The sequence below is a fragment of the Podarcis tiliguerta genome (assembly GCF_965153285.1).
Source record: "Podarcis tiliguerta genome assembly, chromosome: Z".
NCBI lineage: Eukaryota > Metazoa > Chordata > Lepidosauria > Squamata > Lacertidae > Podarcis > Podarcis tiliguerta.
This window is the reverse complement of record NC_139553.1, coordinates 30,560,187-30,580,466: the sequence shown is the minus strand read 5'-3', so window position 1 is coordinate 30,580,466 and position 20,280 is coordinate 30,560,187. Positions and strand designations below refer to the sequence as shown.

At 41.1% G+C, this 20,280-nt stretch overlaps 1 protein-coding gene across 7 annotated transcripts; it reads right to left on the bottom strand.

Annotated features, from left to right (window-relative positions):
- Positions 1 to 614: 614 nt before the first annotated feature.
- Positions 615 to 19,919, bottom strand: LOC310669821 (SLAIN motif-containing protein-like). 7 transcript variants are annotated; one of them, XM_083424228.1, is made up of 10 exons: positions 19,655 to 19,695; positions 18,560 to 18,610; positions 14,981 to 15,733; positions 12,742 to 12,875; positions 9,170 to 9,319; positions 6,403 to 6,543; positions 4,504 to 4,818; positions 4,247 to 4,384; positions 3,098 to 3,419; positions 615 to 1,466 (listed from the first exon to the last, which is right to left on the bottom strand). In XM_083424228.1, the coding sequence occupies exons 3-10, from the start codon at positions 15,685 to 15,687 to the stop codon at positions 1,412 to 1,414; spliced, it is 1,962 nt and encodes a 653-aa protein (XP_083280354.1). In that variant the 5' UTR covers positions 15,688 to 15,733; positions 18,560 to 18,610; positions 19,655 to 19,695; the 3' UTR covers positions 615 to 1,411. The 7 variants fall into 7 exon arrangements, with proteins under 7 accessions (XP_083280354.1, XP_083280352.1, XP_083280353.1 ...); XM_083424226.1 differs by lacking the exon at positions 19,655 to 19,695 and adding an exon at positions 19,277 to 19,544; XM_083424227.1 differs by lacking the exon at positions 18,560 to 18,610 and having other exon boundaries at positions 19,655 to 19,919.
- Positions 19,920 to 20,280: the final 361 nt, after the last annotated feature.

Below are 20,280 nucleotides of genomic sequence, written 5' to 3'. Positions count from 1 at the left end.
AAGAAACTTCAGCTGGTGCAGAATTCGGTGGCAAGGTGGTTTGAGCATATTACACCAATCCTGGCCCAACTGCACTGGCTGCCAATTAGTTTCCATGTTCATTTCAAACTGCTGGGTTTGTCCTAGAAAGTTTTGGACCACCTCTTCCCATATACTCCAACCCAGACTCTGCAATCATCGTCAGAGGTCCTTCTTTGTGTGTTCCCTCCACAAGAGTTCCAGAGGGTGGCAACATGAAAACAGGCGTTTTCTGCAGTGGTTTCCCACTTGTGGAATGCTTTCTCCACAGAGTCCTACCTAGCACCTTCATTACATATCTTTAGGTGCCACGCAAAAACCCTTTTCTAGAACCAGGACTTAAGCTGAGTAAATATTCTGTGGCCTTTTAAATGGGTTTGGGGGTTATTGGTTTGTTTTTATGTCTTTCATGTTCTCATTTTGTACTTCTCCCTGTGATGAAGGGTGGCATACAAATTTCATAAATAATAAAATTATAATAATACACCAAAGACCATCATTACTCAGCTAAAATACAAGGAAAAGAGCAAATAGGTACACATGAATTCACTGCAGGGTACACAGCAGCCCTTCAAGAAACCACATAAGAGTCTTGGTGTTTTGATATATTTATTTGGGAGTGTGTACTATCAATGATCAAAAACCAGCTTCAACCACTACTATAATCAAAGTAACTGAGATACCCATACTTGGGATAATTAGAAAACCTCTGAAAAGTTCCTAGAAAAGTTAAGATACCCCATATGACACTGTAATTTCTAATTATTTCTACTTCTCTAGATGCTTTTTGGGAGGGAACCCCCACCCCCCAAAAAATCAAATGCTTTTATAGCCATAGGGGTACTATCCTGTGCTCGTCTCCTCCCCCCCCTTGGGGGGAATGTTCAAACAAATGTTCAAGTGTAATCAGGAAGCTTTCTATATTCCCAAGTACAAAGCAATAAGAATATAACAGCTAAAGCAAAATAAAGGCAGTCAATTTCTACCACTGAAATAAAACAAAGGCAAAGAGGTGGCATGAATTCAGAAAAATATCCCTGTTGCTCAGGTGCACTGATGCTAAAGATGAGTAGACTTTTAAGATCCTCTCCTGCCCAGCCAGCTGGGCTCTTGGTCCAACTGCGGTATTTCCCAAAACAACCAGTCACTGTTTATCAGTACAGTCGTACCTCGGGTTAAGAAATTAATTCGTTCTGGAGGTCTGTTCATAACCTGAAACTGTTCTTAACCTGAGGTACCACTTTAGCTAATGGGGCCTCCCGCTGCCACCGCAGCACAATTTCTGTTCTCATCCTGAAGCAAAGTTCTTAACCCGAGGTACTATTTCTGGGTTAGCGGTGTCTGTAACCTGAAACGTATGTAACCCGAGGTACCACTGTAACTTCACATTGGCTCAGAAGCACCCTTCTTTCCAAGAGTCATCAGCAGAAACACTGGCCTTCGGAAATCTGTTGGGATACAAAAAATTAAGTACTTTAGAGGAGTAGCCTCATGCTACTGTAATAGAGTAAAAGCCAACATACATGATTAGCACTTATGTGCTGTATCTGTTGCTAAAGTAATGTTTGAATGCTCTGCTGTATTAAAAAAACTCCAAGCACAAAGAAAACTAGCCTTCTCCCCAAATGTGCTCAGGACGTCTGTTTTCTACACAGCTGCAAGAAAAACAGGTGTTAATGTGTTTTACTGCATGTGCATGTGTTGGGAAGTTATAATGAAAGGATGGTTCCAGAAAACTGATATGCAGCAAAATAGATCTAACACAACTTTCCCTACTACAATGTATACTGCTTCTCTTATATCCACCAAAGAGAAACATTAGGTATTGAGCAGTACTTTTTTTTGTTCAATTAAAAATGCAGTCTTTTCATAGGGGGTGATTTTTTTCCGGGGATGTTGCACAAATATGGAACCTTGATTGTCACATAGGAAATCCAAGGTGATACAGTGGTTACCATATCAGAGAGCTCTACAGCTGAAATAAATGTCATCAAAGCAACAGTACATTGGTTGGCTTTTAAAACATGCATGCTTCTCAACATCCCTGTAGCTATCCAAGAACCAGGATTCTTCCCTGTGCACTAGCATCAATTCTATACCAAACAGAAGGCCAACCTCAAAATAGATGGTTTAAGCACCATATATTTCACATATACCAAGCAATCTTCCTTTACTACAGCCACTTACTGCTTGTTGAGGACAGAATTATGCAGACAGCACTTCACCCAATAAGTCAGTTCAGAATTAGCAAAAGTAACAGCAACTCACGACTATAATGACTCCCTAATCTCTTGCTACAAGCACCTGCCCTCACATCCACCTCCATGCTTATATTTGCCGTTTTAAAAAAATAAAAGTATTTATTCAAAAGTTACAATACAGCTTTGTCCACTGCCATAATATCATAGAATGATCAATCCTCAATCCCACATCATGTTTGCCTTTTACATTTCATGGTTGAAGCAAAGAAACTTAACACACTGCCCCTAAACCTGACCACTCAGAAGGAAGTTCCACTGAATTCTGATAGAGCTTCTGTGTTTTCCTCTAAAGTTGAAGGAAATTATCACAATTGGTCGACAAATTTTGGTTGGCCTTGGTGAGCCAAAAAAATTGTGGATGCCAGGATCATATAACCACAAATCAAGCATTGCCTCTGATTTTGCACTGTGTCCCTGAGATGTCATGAAGTTGGAAACAAACTTCCATCTTGAAAGTGGACGGCAGGCAGAAGCTTGCTTTGTGCCTGTGCTTGCCGGATGCTCCAAGCACCTGGCCATGTAGCAACAACAACAAAAAGTTACAGTTTTCTTACCAATTTTTCAGCTGAGGAGGTAGGAATCATTCTGCCCCACACTGCATCTCCAGAACTAGGAGAATGCCTTTGGACTCTTGCCCAAGGGTGATGGGTGTTTTGCTGTGTTGAGCAAAACTGTGGAGTCCTGACTCCAATGCAAATAATATTAGAAGCCAATATTGCTATCCCAACCAAGCCAACAGCACAGATACTTCTTAATTCTCAGGGCACAAGCCCAGAGCATGCTTTTTTTACTTTGCACTTAAAGCTTTTAGCTCTTACCTCTTGGCTGGCTGTGCCAGCTTGCTCTTCAGGGAGGATGCTCCCCCAATGGACGTTCTACTTTTTGGAAGGGTGTGTTTTGCTCCTGTGGCCATACTATTGCTTCTAGCCACCAAACTGCCACCACCAGCAGAATTTGGATGCTGTGTGGAAGACTGTAGCTTTCGAACTCTGCCAACAGTACTGGCAAAACCAGCAGCTCTAACGGACTGCTGTGGTGTTATGGGACTACTAGCACAAGAACCTGCTTTCATTGGCTGTCGGACTATTAAGGGTGGCTTCCCAGCACCCGAAGAATAGCGGAGCTTACTTGGAGCCAGACCTTGAAGTGGGGTGGGAGAAAAAGCACAAGTGAGACCACAAAAAGATTTACAAAGTTTATATCCTGTCTCCTCAGGATTACAAAATTTAAAATAAAACACTAACAAAACAAAAAAACCAGGACACCCCCTCCCCCAAACAACCCCAAGAATAGCCATTACAGTTCATTCCTGAAGACTTCCCATTGGAAGAGAATCTTCAATGCCATCCTAAAAGCAGACCACGAGGGAGTCAGATGCACCTCTCTTGGGAGGTAGTTCCACAGACTGAGTGACACAACAGAAAAGGCCCTGTTTTCATTCCTAATTATCAATGCAGCGACAGAAAGAAGTGCTTCAGAAGTGAAGCAGAATTCTCAAGAAATGCTTTATGGAAGAAGGCGATTGTTGAGATAACCTGTTCCAGGCTGTTTAGGACCGAAGCATGAATTGATCCTAGACACAAAATTGGTAGCTAAACAAGTTGGTAAAAATTAGGATGGCATGTTCCACCTCCTGGCTCTAGACAAAACCTTAGCAGCTGTATTCTGGACAGCAGTTGTATTCTGCAGCTGCATACAGAGCACATTACAATAATCAAACCAGGAGATGACAATGCCATGAATGAACTTCGGTCCAACACCCTCGTGAAAATGTACAACTAGTTTGCAGAGATGGATCCAAGAGCATCTCCAAGCTGTGAACCAGCTACTTCTCAGAAAGTGTAACCCCATCCAGAACAGGCTGCATGTCTATTGCAAGATTATCATAACCCCAACCCACCAGTACCTCTGTCTTATCTGTTTTTAAGATAAGTAACCAACATTCACAGAAAGAAAAGCTAACTTACCAGCTGATGGCTGATTGATTCTGGAGAGTCGACTACCGGGAACCTGCAGATCTGACTCCAAGCTGCGGCTGTTCTTTATAGACTCCAAGGAACGCCGACCTGTTCTGGCCAGGTTAGGCATGCTGTGCCTTAGCTCATCTATAAGGGAAATGCAAAGACAATGAGAAATCCAACTGCTTTAATGTATTCACTTACACAACCACTGCAGGCACGTGATCTTCTCAAACATGATTGGATTCAACAAGAGAATCACATACCTTCATTCCCAGAATATTTCAGCCTTTCCGGAATGGAATTCTGCACTGCTCTCCGGGAGGTGTGAATCCGGGTGCCTGTTGCCCTGCCAAAGTCTGTGTTTGTGGATGGGGACTGGCACCGTGGTGAGTTCAGTGGGGATGGTGAGTATCTGTGGCTACTATGATAGGAAAAGGAACCGCCATCATCCTCATCCTCCAGACTGTATGTGTCAAAGTCTTGGTCACTGTAGGTGCCTTTGCGCAATGAATGCAAAGAAGCACTGGAACTACGACGGGAAACGGAGGCTGAGCTGGAGGCATAATCCTGGCGAAGACCTAAAGTATGGCCAACAACAAAGGATACAGTTATTGATCATTATTTTTTCCCAGAGTTCTTGCCTGACATATCTTTGCTGAAGTTTCTACGATATGACCCACCACTGAACTACTAAACCAGACAGAAAGCAAAGACATAATACACTGCTTGTCACAATCACAGTGGTGCAATCAGAAATATTGTTCCAAACCCTAGAGACGGAAGATAATCATTCAGCAAGATATATTCCCATCAGGTGCTCACATTTTATGCTACTTTTAAAACCTAGTTACAAACTGTACAAACAGTACTAGCACTGTGTACACAATGCTATATTTCTAGACTGGTGCCAGAACTCACCATGAATGCCTACCATGTTCTCTTATAATGGCAATGACACCCACCTGAGAGGTGCCAGAACTGCGTTGCTATGTATTCCGGCTGGGGGGAAAGCCCTGACTACACATATAGTTTTACAGCGATGTGTGTGGTTATTTAAAATGAATCGCTTGAATTTTAAATTGCAGGAAGGTTAACAAGACATTTGTTGAAACAACAACAAAAAGCATTTACACACACACACTGCATCCATTATTTTGTTATGGATCTTTGCTTCCCCACTATTTGACTGGATTGTCTTCCAGTGGGAGAATACTGTTAACAAGCAGCCACCCAGCCCATTTGCTCCTGTTTAAGTTCTCTTAATAGGATAATTCAAGTTACTTTGTTTCCATTTTAAATCCCACCTAAGCAAAAACATCTGCAGACTAACACAACAGCTAACACAACAGCTCAACTGAAGATCCCAATATATAAGATGGACACATTTTTGCACCAAAAAACACTAATTTATGCCACAGCTTTTGATGCCTCTAACCCCATGTCTTCTCAGTAACTTCAGAACATTGAAATTGCAGTTGTGAAAGCTATACACCCTGCAAAGCAGCTGCTTACAGGTCATGACACCCACATTCAGGGCATAACAAAATCCATGGAGATTTCAACGAGTTTTTTAGCTGTGAAGTGCATATATGTATGAGAAACCAAATGCTCCATATGTGTTTCATACACTGCAGATAGTAAAAGACTTATTTAGTTTAAAGAAGCTGGCGGAATTTTGCTGCACTTTTCACAAAGATACTGTTTCCAGACCAAGGCCCCAGGACTAGATATGCTATTCCAACCTGTTCTCCTGTTCAGCAAATGCTAAGTTTGCTGTCAAACTTATTTTCTTCCCCCAAATCAGCCTGTACACCTGACCATCACCTAAACTGAAAAGGTGCTCTTGATCCAGAAGCAGCTGCAATGAGTCTGAAAGGTTTTACATTCATCAGAGCAACAGTAGTCCTTACACATATACTGTTCACAACATTTACTAGTATCAATATAATTTATTCAGCAGGGCTACTCAATTACCCAATCTAAGTGGAGAATTTATGTTACTGTGTTACATATAATGCGAGAAAACAAAATTAAAATGTTACATATAGGGAGAAAACACAAAAGTAAAATGTTATTTAACCTCTATTTGGGCAGTTTTTTAAAACCTCTTGTTGTAGGCGATACTGTCCTAATGTAGAGGAAAATAAATTGCTTTCACATACTTTCTTCCTGTAGACGGGCCATAACCAGCACATCTGTCAAGTCTTGCAGTTTGTATCCCATCGTGATAGAGTCATCTGAGGTACTGAGTTCACTGTCAACGGAAGACTGAGAGCTCAATGCTGAATGCATGCCCACATAACCTTTCAGAAGTGGTGGAGGAGAGAGAAAAGTCAAAAGGAGGTCTAGAAAGTATTCTTTAAAACTCACTAGTAGTAGCATACTAGGTACACAGCCTTGTTTGAGTCTAGTAATGAGTACAGTGACACTTCCTTATAAAGCATTCATGTTTACCATTAAGATTAATTAGCAATTACTTATGAGTAAGAGAACTTCCTTATGTAACTAAATTACAGAGAAAGCCCACAAATACAGAGTTTGCATTTAACATAGTTTTCATCTAGGGACACGGGTGGTGCTGTGGTCTAAACCACCAAACTTCTTGGGCTTGCTGATCAGATGGTTGGTGGTTCGAATCCCCATGACAGGATGAGCTCCCATTACTATGTCCCAGCTCCTGCCAACCTAGCAATTTGAAAGCATGCCAGTGTGAGTAGATAAATAGGTACTGCTGCAGCGGGAAGGTAAACAGTGTTTCCATGCACTCTGGCACTCGTCACGGTGTCCTATCACACTAGAAGCGGTTTAGTCATACTGGCCAGCTCCCTCGGCCTGAAGCGAAATGAGCACCACACCCCATGGTCCCCTTTGACCGAACTTAACCATCCAGGGGTCATTTACCTTTACCTTTTTGCCTATTATTGTTAACATCCTGCCCTTCACTTTGGGAAGGTCATAATAATTTAATGGCCCAATGGCATATAGTATCTAAGCAGGGGAGTAGGGGAGCAGGTAACAGTCTAGGGCCCTTGAAAGAATTTTGGTGGAGCTACAGCTAGACCTATGATGACCTAGTGACTCTCTTAACTGCCATCATTCCCCATTTCCCAAATAAGAAAACAGGCACTGTAAGTCAAAGGGAGATGTCTTTTAGACTGAAATGTGTTCATACAATATTTGTAGACATGTTCTTTTTAAATTAAAAGGTACCCCTTCTTCTGGCTATGGTGAAAACAAATAAACCAAATCAGATCACCAAATCTTCATGCGTCAAAGCCTCCTAGATTGAACAATCAAAACCTTTCTTGTCCTCTTGCTGGAGGTAGATTTAGGAGTCCTCCATGTTATCCCTTCCTCCTCGATTCAGACACTGTGGATTTAGGCTGAGTCCTAAGTTTCCTATAAGACACTTTCAGAGAGGGGAACACTTTTTGCCTGAAAACATCATAAATAATTGACTATTTAAAAAATTTAAAAGCCCAATACAAAAACTGGGCAAGAGAGAAGAACAGCCCCTTTTCTGTCCAAACCCACTGCGAGTCCCCACAAAGGTTTGCTTGTTTGTGGAGAAGGGCTGTCAAATATTTGCTTTGCATGCAGAAGGTCTTGAGTTCAAACCCTGGCATCTTCAGGTAGGACAGAGAAAGCCTCCTAGTCTCTGAAACCCTGGAAAGCCATTGTCAGTGTAGATAATATTGAGCTAGATGTACCACCTCAATATAAGGAAGCTTTCATTTATCATGTTTTTTTCTAACCCATCTTCTAGTTCATTTGTGACCTAAAAGGAAACAACCTACAATCCAATATTTGTCAAGTTTCTTTGGTTGATTGCCGAAAGATATTCTTACTCATCATAGATAACCAGGTAAATGGCTACTAACCAAGCCCTAGGACACCTTAAGGAAAATACAGGCTTACTCACAGACCAAGAACCTAAGCTAATTATATTACATGGTTCATATGTATTTAGGCAGGATGTGCATTCAAGTCTAACCTCAGCAATCTTAATTCCCTCAGACTCTTAGACATGATGACAGCTATGATCAGGTACAGTGGCACCTTGGTTTACAAACGCTTCGGGTTACAAATGTTTCAGGTTACAAACTCCGCTAACCCGCAAGTAGTTGCTCCGGGTTGCGAACTTTGCCCCAGGATGAGAACAAAATCGTGCTGTGGTGGCATGGCGGCAGCGGGAGGCCCCATTAGCGAAATAGCGCCTCGGGTTAAGAACAGACCTCCGGAACAAATTAAGTTCGTAACCCAAGGTACCACTGTATTCAGAGGCATGAATTTGTCTGTTGCTGAGTACCAACAGCAAGAAAGGGCTATTGCTATCATGCCTTGCTTGTGGGCTTTCCATAGGCATCTGATTGGCCTCTAGATATGTGGTCTGGTTATGCTGTTGTCACCTGTGCATACTGGTCACACTACTCTTTGGAAAACGCTTTGACCAATTGAGGTTTTTCCCAAGTCTAAGCAGAGAAACTCACATGCCCATTTATATACAGTCCTTTGACTTCAAATGTCAAGCTAATCCTCCCCCAATACAGAAGGAATTTTACACATGCAAGTTAAACAACAAGTCTTCATACAAACCATGAAGTGGCAAAGCAGCAGAGGGAAGTCCTGTAAGAGGAGGCTTCATCAGGGCTTTATCTTAAAGACCAATCAAATGCCCCAGAAATGAAATGCTCAGTTGTGCTGGGAGGTGGACTTTTCTCTCAAGAAATCAAACTTTTTGAATTCCCCAGAATTATCACAAACAAGCAAAGAGGTCTAAACAATCAGCATTAGGCAAAGGCAAGAAAAAGAACTAGGCAATCACGTTAAGCCTGAAGATACCAAGCCAGTCTCACCTCTTCCTCCCCTACTCCCTCATGCATCTCCCACCTCCAGTCCTCTGAAACTGTCCCCAATGCCATGCCGTACCTGAGCTGCCACAAGTTAGTAGCGGTTTGTTAGTTGATTTGCAGTACCCGGGTATGTTTAGTGCATTGCTACAGGACCCTGTGTCTGTATTCAAGTTATGCACACTTGAAGATGCCAGTGGACCGCAATACATGGATTTCCACCTACTGGCTAAAGGAAAATACAAGAAAGCCATGTAACTTTACCAAGTTAAATAAAGATATGGGCAGAAGGAGTGACAGACTACATTTGCATGCATTACATGCCAGACACACTCACCCTGAACACAATACAAACAAATCATTTGATTACCAACAGTTTAATGTGTCTGGAATATAGAAAAAAATTAAGACAGTTCTCAGTTCTGCATACAGGGTTCTCTCCTTGGCTTAATACTGCATGCCTGCAAATGTAAAGACAAACAATACAATTGCTTCTGCCTCAGCTTATAATGCCCTCCCCATATATACCTGAGACAGCATCAAAAATATCAGACAGAAGGAGAGTGCTTCATGCATTATACTGAAATACTAATAGTGCTTCCTCTTTCCATGCTTCCCAGATAATATATAGACAGGGTAGGTGGGATAGCTCCCCTATGTGGGAAGACAAGATAATTTTGACCTCTACGTCATCCTGAAAGTGAGGATTTAAATGGTTCACAAATATCGTTTTGTGCCAGTCCTGAGGAGCAAAGCTAGCCTCAGTCTAGTGCAATTAACATTTATGCTGGTAAAGTAGCTGGCCTACCCCAAGCAGGGGCAGGAAGCTTTGTTTCACATCACCCAATGTGGTACAGGATAATAATATACAATATACATCGTGCATTCTAGAAATCAAACATCCAAGAGTAATCAGTGTGAATCAGCTATTCTGCTGATCCAGATACAGGCAGAGTAGTCCCATGAAGCAGCCATCTGTGGACTCACAGGAATGAGGGAAAATAATATTGTCCTCTTCTCAATGCTCTCTTAAAGCACTTTCATTTAAAGTGTATTAAGAAGTTTTGAAAGACATGCTGCAAATAACAGCTATAAAAACCCTGCATGAATAGTCCACAGGTACTTGGCATACAGACATTTAAAATCAAAGACAGATTTCCCATCATTAGTTGCAGCTAAGATCTAAAACAAGTTAATGTTGAGAGTTCAAAAAGGAGTGGCGTTATTAGTGCAGAGAACAATCAAGCCTTATTCTGAACCATCTCGTCCTTGAAATCCCTCAACTCAGAATGGTACCTCATGATACAATGGATATTTAGATTCTTTGAAAGCTAACTGAATGCCTTCTAGAGAGACCAACTCAGCCATAAAATGGAAATGGGTAGAAGCCTGAACAATATAACACATTTCCAGGTGGTCTGAATACATTTCCAGTGTGTGAATATAGGCTTGTTTAATAGTTCAAGACAAAATGATTACAGTGTTCACCTTACACATATTAAGAGCCATTTTGAAAATAGTAAGATTAATATTTGGCCACCCAGTAGCAGGCAATTATACTGTGTTTCTGCCTCCCTGAGCAGGCTGATAGATGCCAAGTGACAAAACTGGGCTTTGGAGGGATGTGTCTCTCTCCACTCTACCAGTCATCAGAGCCTTGTCAGTTTTCTGTTGCTGGCTGTATGTAGGCTAACAAAATCCTGGTGCCTTGGTGCAAGAGGAGATCTGTGGAAAACACAAGTCTGAAGGGCTCATTTAAAAAAGAGGGTGGGAATTCTTTACTCCCCTATAACCAAGGCCTAAAATGGAGCAAAAGGGACTTTTATGACTTTTTTTTCACAGTAAGCACAACCATTCTGAAAGCATTTTTAAAACATATTGCTACCACAGCTAATACATATGGATGCAACTTTTATATTCAAGATCAAAGCTAGTAAAATTAGCAATTATAACATGGCTACCAACTTGACTTAATTGCTGAACAAGCAATCTTAAGAGTATTGCAGAGTACATACAAAACATATTTTCAGTATTTGAAGCAGAAATGCAATCAAGAGAATGATTCTGCCAAGCAGATTGCCACTGCAACATACAATTATCTATGTAGAACACATCCTCTGAATCTTCTTGCTTCTCACTTGCCTCAGACCTCTATTTTCTGCATTATGAAGCAAATGATCAATGTTTGAACATTTTCACACACCAATGAGCAAACTGAAATGTGTGAAAAGTGTTGAGATGCTTGTTAAAATACATGCAAATCTTCCAGAATAAGTAACTACAAATCTTTCAGATACTGATTCCGAGTAAAAGGACAGATTTTTATTTGCATTCTACCCCATCCCGATATTTATTTTAAAATAGCATAATTTAATCAAGAATGTAATTCTTTTAAACTTGTAACTTAAAAAAGCTTTTGCACCTGCAGTTTTTATATTGACATATTTATTATTATTTTGTTCCATGATGCCTACAAGTTTTAACAGAAAGTTGGCATATAAAGTTTATACTTCTCATAAGGAGGCTAATCATCCATCTACTATTACTTGTTATGAATGATAGGAAATTGAAGTCTTCAATATTATTATATGGTGTGTAGACAGTTAACACGAAATCTAATGGACTAAAAGAATTTACATTTGATTAGATGTGGATAGAATTAGAATCCACAGGAGTTTCATTTTTCAGAGCTCTCTAAAAAAAACACTCTCCTGTTTGTGAATAAGAATTATGAGGTTTGCATGATGATTTTAAGTATAGATCATAAAGCCTTACTTTTGTTTACTACAATATTGATGGCTTTAACATTAACGATTGTTAGCAGTCCTGGGCTAACTGAGTCAGATATGGTAATAAGCATAACTTTTCCATATTATTCCCCTACGTTGAAAAAAATAAACAAAGATTAATTGGGGTACAGGAGCTTTTAGCTCCATCCATAGCACTGGTCACATCTAGAACAGTTATTATTATAACAGACATGTATACTTTGAAACAACTAATACATCACACAGTGATTATGTTATGATTAATTATCTTTATTCTGAAAAACTGTTTGAAGCAAATACAGTATCAAAAATTCAAGAAAATGTTTATTTATGGTTAAAAGTGATTCTCTATTTGACATGAAGTTACCAAAGCTGTTTACTTAGTATTATCATCCACTGATGAAGCCACCTCAGCCCAAGTATCATGTACACCACCTTGCCTCTGGCAAGCTTAGAAAGATTATCTCCATGGCACCCTGCCCAGCCATTAGTGCTAATGCAATGTGGTTTAAGCTCTGGCAAGAAAATGCTAAAGAGCAAAACAAGAGATCAAGGTATCAAAGCTCTTTGAACTAAATTCAATTGCAAAATTCCAAATACTACCTATGGAAGGAGCAGAATTGTCCAATCAAATTTAACTATGCACGTGCTTTGAGAACCTTCATGGTTTGTCTGCTTGGTAATTCTTGTGACAACCAAGGCCTCAATCCTACACTCACCTTCCAGGGAATAAGTCATATTGAACTCAATTGCACTTTCTTTTTGGTAGACATGGACAAGATCACACTGACAATAATAATTTTGACCCTTCTGGTTTTTTTTCTCAGCAGCCATACAACACAAAATATTAAAACACCCTTTCAAACACATTCAGCTCACCTACCTTGGTCAAGTCTGCTAATTAGGGTACGGCAGGCTGCCTCCGTCTCAGGACTAGGATTGTCTAACACATGCCTACACCACTTCAGGGGAGACTCCTTTTCATCTGCTGGTATTTTTCTTGAAGACACATATAGCCTTAAGCAGAGGGAGAAAGTTTAACATGCTGATTCAGTAAATAATTATATCAGTTTGTCCACCTTTACAGCCAGGGTAAGCTGCTGAAATAAGCAACATGAACTATATACAGTATGCATTCCCACCCCAAATAGATAACTACATTTATTACAAATATGCAAATAGAGAGTCAGTGTGCTTTCAAGGTCAGTTAATAATTTTTGTATTTTATTTTTTCTAATGATACTTGGTGAATTAGGTGGTTCTGGTGGAGTCCAACAAGCAATGGTGCTACAGCAAAAGAAGCTATCCAGCAGCAGCTTTTCCTAACTTGAACTGCTTGTGGTTAGAGCAGATAATTTTTGCCGAATACATTTTTAGTAAAGTACTCAAAGAGACCCCTTTTAATAGTTTTAAAAGGGAGTTCCAAAATGGGAAGATTTTGAGTTACTCATTCATACAGCTTAAGAGAAAAAAAAACTGACACTACATCAAGGATGGGAAAAGAAAGTGTTGGGAATTTACAAATTTCATTGTTTAACTTCTAAACAAGACTGGTTCTTTAGCCAAAGAAAGGAAAAAATCATGGTTAACTAAAAGGGAAAAGTCCTAGCACAAAACAAAAACAAGCCCCTACTTTAAGAGCTGAGGAAGTCTTCCATTTTATTCCAAATAGAAAAAAATACTAATATTTTTCTTACATTTTATAACATCTTGTTCTGAAGCAGAGTACTACAGTATAAACACATAATGCACTTTTATTTCTGTATTCCAATCCATTTTCTATCAAAAAGCTATATTATGCTAGGATATCCACGACAAGATATGGGTACACCACAGAAAGCAGGTATGCCACAGTGTTTTAAGTAATCTCTAGATACCAGCTTCAAGTGCAGAAATGCAGAAATGATGCCTCTACCTCCGTTTCTCATTGGTAAGTCTGCCACACTTCACTCACAAAGGCTTGTTAGTGAAAAACAGAATGAACAATTAAGATGGAACTTCCTAGCACTTATCTTTAAAACAGGCATTTATTGGAATGCAGCAGGTGTGACATTCCTTCAGAGAATTAGCAAGACCCATGGCTATATGAAATATAAGTCCTGCCACAAATTATTAGGTAACTATCTATGATATTGACATATGAGCAATAACTACAACCAGTATCATGACTCACTTCCTGAGAAGTAGTCACATACAGCTTTAGATAAATGAAGTTCTCTATTCTCACAAAAATTCAAGGTGTATACAACTAACATCCAATTCCCACATACCTTTCCACAAAAATTATAAATGCACAAGCCTCCACAGCAAGCATATTCCAGCCAGGAAAAAAAATGACTATACATAATTTCTTTCTAATGAATAGCTGGATTCATGCAAAAAAAAATGAGGTTGATATTTTAATTGTTGTATGTTGTATATTACTATTTTTGTAAGCTGCTTTGAGACCTAGATGGTGAAAAGCAGGATACAGGTTTTTAAAGTAAGTAAATAACTGTCACAAGCAGTAGTGGCTCAGGGCCTCCACGCGTTTTATTATGTCTATATATAATTTATGTACCAAACACGTGTTGTATGAGGAACAAGAACTGGCAATAACACCCCACCACATTCGGCAAAATCAAATGTGAGTAGTAGTGGGAATGCATCCTACACTACGGAGGCAAACACTCCTTAATATCTTCCAGCTCAGTTTATGGCTGTCTCTTGAACTGATCAGGGCCGGGCCCAAAATAAACAACCACCTGCCTCACTCACAACTACAATGTGAGGAGTGATGCACCTGTAATGCAACATTTTACACTGCTGTGTTAACTAATAGCTCTAGGGGCCAGTAGCAGTTACACTTTTTGTGGACTTTTTTGGGCTGCTTCCCTTAGAACCTGTCCACTTCCAGAGTATGTGTGGATAGGGGCTGCCCAAATGTCCATTTTTTTCTTTGACTTTACACTTAGGAAAAGTTGCTGACAAAACCAAGGAGTCCTGGTTTAATTCCTCTGAACATAGATGAAGGCCTCATTTCTTTTATCTCAATTCAAAACAACAAAACAAAAATAGAAACTGCTCCAGAAATTTGGTCCAGTTCCCTCCTCCCTTGATAGGCATAATTTTGAGTGACTTACCAGGTGTCCTCTTCATCGTCAGCATTCTCAAGTTCTAACAGCTCCACTTCATCCAGAGTTGTCTCATTAAAGAGGTGTTCTACTTCTGCATCCCCTTCGCTCTTTCTCAGTGCTGGCTCAATACCTGTGATGAAGTCTTCTACTAGCACTGTGCTGCCACCATTCCAACTAGACAAGTCATTGGTATTAGCATCACTGTTCTGCATTTCTGTACTGCTCACAAACTTTGGGTTAGGAGGCTGTTCCCCACAACCACTGGTACAGTTGTTCTGTTCTGTGGCCTCTACATCCTTTTGCAAGATGTCATCAGTCTCCTCTGCTTCTGAACTCATTTTACTCAGTGCAGAGTGTAAGTCTGCCACTATCTGCAATTCCTGTTTATCCATCAGAGTGTTGATGCTATTATTCATTTCCATCCCATTGAGCCTGGAATTGCAATTATCCACTCTAGCGCCAGCTTGGCTCAGCAGTTTTGCCTCTGGCACACTTTGAAGGCTTCTAGTTCTCAACTGCTCATTCTGGAGCTCAAGTCTCCTCACAAGTTCTTGTAATTTCCGCACCTCTTCCAGCTCAGGGCCCACTTGATCATCCACTGGTTCAGTATCGGGACCCATCACAGAGTTCTCTGCTGAGCCCCGGCTGAGTTCAGTTCCAAGACTATGGTCTGGCTGAATTATAGGGGCACTCCCAGGGACAACCATCTTCATGGAACCCCTGAGGAGACTTGCTAGAAAAAGATACTATAGAAGATACCTGTTAAAAAAATAAAGTAAACATACCAGTTCTTTTAACAATTCAATGTCTTCAGGGTAATGGTGCAGAGCCAAGCCTTAATAAAATCTGAAGGCACTTATCCGCAAGGGTAGTGCATGTTACTTACAATGGACATGTTGACATGAACTAAATTTGCCCAGCAGCAACCATAATCACTACCATGGGAAAGGCAACTCATTGTTGTTCATGGTGTAAGCAGATATCCATAATGAACACATACAAAATAAGTAGAGTGCTCTATAATCTTCCCAACTTCACATGGAGCTGCCAAGGCAAATGTGGTTTCAGGAAGACAGCTTTAGATCTGTGAGGTCAATTTGGAAAGGACATGACCAACTCAAACTTGCAAAATTCTTCTGAGCTAGCAAAAAAGAACCACATACAACATTTACCTAAGTCTGTGCCAAATGATAGATTCAGAGACAAACTACCATGGAATTGATATTTCAAGTATAACTTGAATTACTGCCAGCCAGCATTAAATTTCAAGTGTTTAGGATTTTTGTAACCCAGCTTTTTCAATGGGGAGAAAAAAGACTGAATGATATGGAAAGTCTTGTTAAATATCTGAAACACTGATATTAGAGGGAAGTTTCTATATTGTGAAGCTGCATTACCATGTTCAGTAGATAAATTCTGCAATTAACTGACAGCTTGGTTACATACATTGTGTATGCACAAACATAGGAAAATTACTTATTGAAGGCAAGAAACAAAGCAAGCCAGTAGCTAACATTGGATCATGAAAATGCAGGAGAGGAAATTGTTTACACTGGAACAGTAAACCATAAACTTATTTCTGCAGGTTTTGGTAACAAGTGATCATACAGTGGAAGAGAATGAAGGACACCAGCAGTTTACTTAAAACTAGATGCATGGCACTGCCCATAAGCGACTTTTTACTATACTTTCCCCACTCCAGCAATTTGGCCTGACAAAAGCCAGTGAACTTGGGCTTCTGTTTACATAGTATGTATGTTTTTGGAAAAACAATTATACACACATACGCCTTTTTTGGCTCAGTACTTTACTTCAAACTGAGTGGTTATGTTGACACATGGAAGGGTGTGTACAGAACCACCTTTGTCAATTAACTTTAAAGTGCACGAGACACACATAAAAGTATAGAGTGATGCCAATAAGTATGCACTAAGTCTTTCATTTAAGTCATACCCAATTACAGATGAGCACAAAAAGGAAGCAATGAAAAAACTCAAGGTGACAGCTCAAGACTCTCTGGGCTCTATTATTAATGTGGTACATGGGACTTATTAGTAAGGGTGTTAAAGTGAACAGGTTTCTCTGCTCACATTTACAACTCTTGGGAAGCAAAACAGATATCAAAGCCCCTAAAGCAGGGGTCAGCAAACTTTTTCAGCAGGGGGCTGGTTCACTGTCCCTCAGACCTTGTGGGAGGCCAGACCATATTTTGAAAGAAAAAAATGAACAAATTCCTATGCCCCACAAATAACCCAGAGATGCACTTTAATTTAAAAGGACACATTCTACTTATGTAAAACATGCTGATTCCTGGATCATCCGCAGGCCAGATTTAGAAGGTGATTGGGCCGGATCTGGCCCCTGGGCCTTAGTTTGCCTACCCATGCCCTAAAGGAACCATCATATAAAAACTGTGTAATTTCCAATTAAATACTTTATCTGTAGGGGAGAAATATCTGTCCCAATTCTGAGCCTAAAACACCCTCCCATAAAATTGAATTTACTATAAAGCCAGCTAACTGGCCTATAATTTTCTGAATTCCTCCCGAATCCCTTTTTAAAAAATAATATTATACTAATCACTTTCCAGTCCTCAGGTATGGAAGCTGATCTTGGGGACATACTACATATAATTGATAGAATATCAGCAATTTCACATTTGAGTTCCTTAAGAAGTCTGAGGTTGATGCAATCTGAACTCAAGTCAGTTTTTATTTTGTCAATAAGACCATTTGCTTCAGTTCCTCAATTTTTTCCTGTGAAACTTAGTTCAGATATAGGGATCTGCCCTACATCTTCTACAATCCACAGGGAAGGCAGGTGGAAATAATTCATTCAGCTTCTGTGCAATATTTCTTTGTTTAGCATACTTGCGACTCCAACTGCCTCTCCAGTCAGCTTGCTTTTACAAATGTATTTAAAGATTTGCTTTTAATCTTTGTGTATTCTGCAATGAGCATTTCAAATTCTTTTTTATCATCCCTTATCATCTGCTTGTGTTTATTTTCCCAAAGCTTGTGTTCATTTTTATTGTCTTCTATGGACAGTTCCATTTTCTAAAGAAAGCCTTTTTACCCATAATATATTCCTTGATTTTGCTCTTTAACCACACTGGAATCCTCTTGCCCTCAGTCCTACCTTCCCTAATCTGCAGTATATATTCTTCTCATGTTTCTATTACTGTGGTTTTGAATAACTCCCAAGTATTCTGGGGAGACCTGACTTTCTTTATTTTCTCATTCAAATCATCTTTCCCTCTTATATTTGTGTCCCGTCTTAGACCAGAAATGAGCCTACTGTATATCATACAAAACTGAAGGAAAGCCACATGTAGTGATGTTACGTTTTCTTTTTTAAAAAAGAGTTCTGTTAAAGTGTAATTATCAATGTTTCCCAGCCACTATTTTTAGCCCTATTTCAAGCAGGCTGCTGCAATTAAGCAGAAAGTGGCAACCATTATCTCTAAACTACCCATGAGATCAACTGAAGCTCCAAGCATCCATCTCCCTCTCTCTCTTTTTTCCAGGAGAACAGTCAAGTCGTTACCAGCGTAAGTGTCAGAGCAAAGCAGAGCAAAAGCATCACCCTGGTCGGGATAGATGATCTTACAGACTGACAGAGGCGTTGCATGAAGCCCTGAGGAGTGAAAGATACACACAACCAGGAAAAGAAAGAACAAATCAATTGCCAGAAGAAGCAGGATCTGGGTCAAACAACAGAAGCACTTAATGTCTAAGGAGGGCCTCTCCACTTGTGAATGGAGGCTAGTGCCCCCTGCCCTAAAAATGGGGTTCCTTTCTAAGAGAACAGGAGGGGCAGATAGACGAACAAAAACCTAATTTCGCCAAGCCCTTAAAAAAAGAAAGGTGTGACTCTCCTCGGGAGAAAGAATTGGGGCAAAAAAGCTGTGTGAGGGGGTGTTCCCCTTTTCCCATAACACCATGAAGGCAGCCACCGCCAGAAGAGACAGATAGGTGGGTGCCTTCCCCCTTCAGTTTTTTAAATACAATTATTATTATTATTATTATTATTAATTTCATTTATTTAAAGGATGACCGGGAATGGTGGGTGGGGAGAGCAGCAGTTGCTGAGCAGGCAGGGAAGGTTTTGTATTAGTAGCAGCAGCAGCAGCAGTAGCAGCAGCAACACCACACACAATATGCACATCCTTCACACACGGAAATTTAACCAAAGATGAAGAGGAGAGATAGAGAGGGAGGGAACCTGCTATGGGACTTAAACACTCCTCCCCACACATTTCCGCAGGCAATCGAGTCAGGTCTCCCCCCGCCCCTTCCATACCTGCTCCTCACCGGAGAAGACCCTCCGATACCTGCTCCTCACCGGATCGTCCGCTCAAGAGAGAGAGATCCGAGGGGATCGTCCGCTCAAGGGAGATGTTGCAGGTGGGAGGGAAGGGACGGAGGGCAGGACGGATGGAGGAGGCGCCGGGGACCCAAACTGAGCCACGAAGGATGCAGGAAAGAGAGCGAGGAGGCAGAGCGAGAGAGGCCCGGCTCCGCTGCCCATCGCTTCAGGGGAAATGAAGGCGGGGGGGGGGGGTCTGCCGACCAACCGTTGCCTTATCATCTGCCGACCAACCGTTGCCTTATCATCATCGCCGCCGCCTCCTCCTCCACCATCCGCCACCCGCCACATCCCCGAGAGCGCGCTCATTACCTGCCACACACACACCACGCGCGCGCGCCTCTTCTCTCTCCTTCCAGCGGCGACCGTTTGCCGCCGCTGCTACTGCTTTATGTTTTTTTCCTTCTTTTTTTCCTCTCGTTTCGTCCTCTTGTGGCTGATTGGCTACGTTCGCAGCCTCATTTGCATATCTACGGCACGGTCGGCCGAGCGAAAGCGAATCAGGAGGGAGGGAAGCGGAGTTAGGGGCGGGATGGAAGCGTTGTGTGTGTGAGAGAGAGATAGAGACAAGGGACAGCGCTCAGAGAAAGTCCCGCCCACCTCCGGCTTTTTGAAGCCTCCTGACGGCGCGCGTGTCCTAAAGGTGTATATCTTCTTTTACGCCTGCGCGTTGATAGCTGCAGGGAGATCTAGGGGCAAAGAAGGGTGGCTTAGTTAAGACAAGGCAAGGAGTTTGCTTTGCTGGGCAGGAGGTGCTGGGTAGATTGTGTTGATGCGTTAGAGGTGAACGCGGGGTCGGGGGACGACGACGGGGAGCTGCCCTGCCAATAGCGGTGTGCCCTCGCAGCCTCATGCCGCATCTGCGCTACACATTTAATTATTTATCATTACTACTGTTTATTAGGATGAGAGGAAGCGGAGTTGCGCAAAAGGTGTTG

What these genes read in the sequence shown, in the direction of transcription:
- LOC310669821 (XM_083424227.1), bottom strand. Translation starts at nt 15,687, where the DNA reads ATGAAGATGGTTGTCCCTGGGAGTGCCCCTATAATTCAGCCAGACCAT. An exon ending in GGCCCGTCTACAGGAAGAAA is followed by an intron (nt 4,819 to 6,402) that starts GTATGTGAAAGC and finishes GCCATACTTTAG; the next exon opens with GTCTTCGCCAGGATTATGCC. An exon ending in AATCAATCAGCCATCAGCTG is followed by an intron (nt 3,420 to 4,246) that starts GTAAGTTAGCTT and finishes CCCCACTTCAAG; the next exon opens with GTCTGGCTCCAAGTAAGCTC.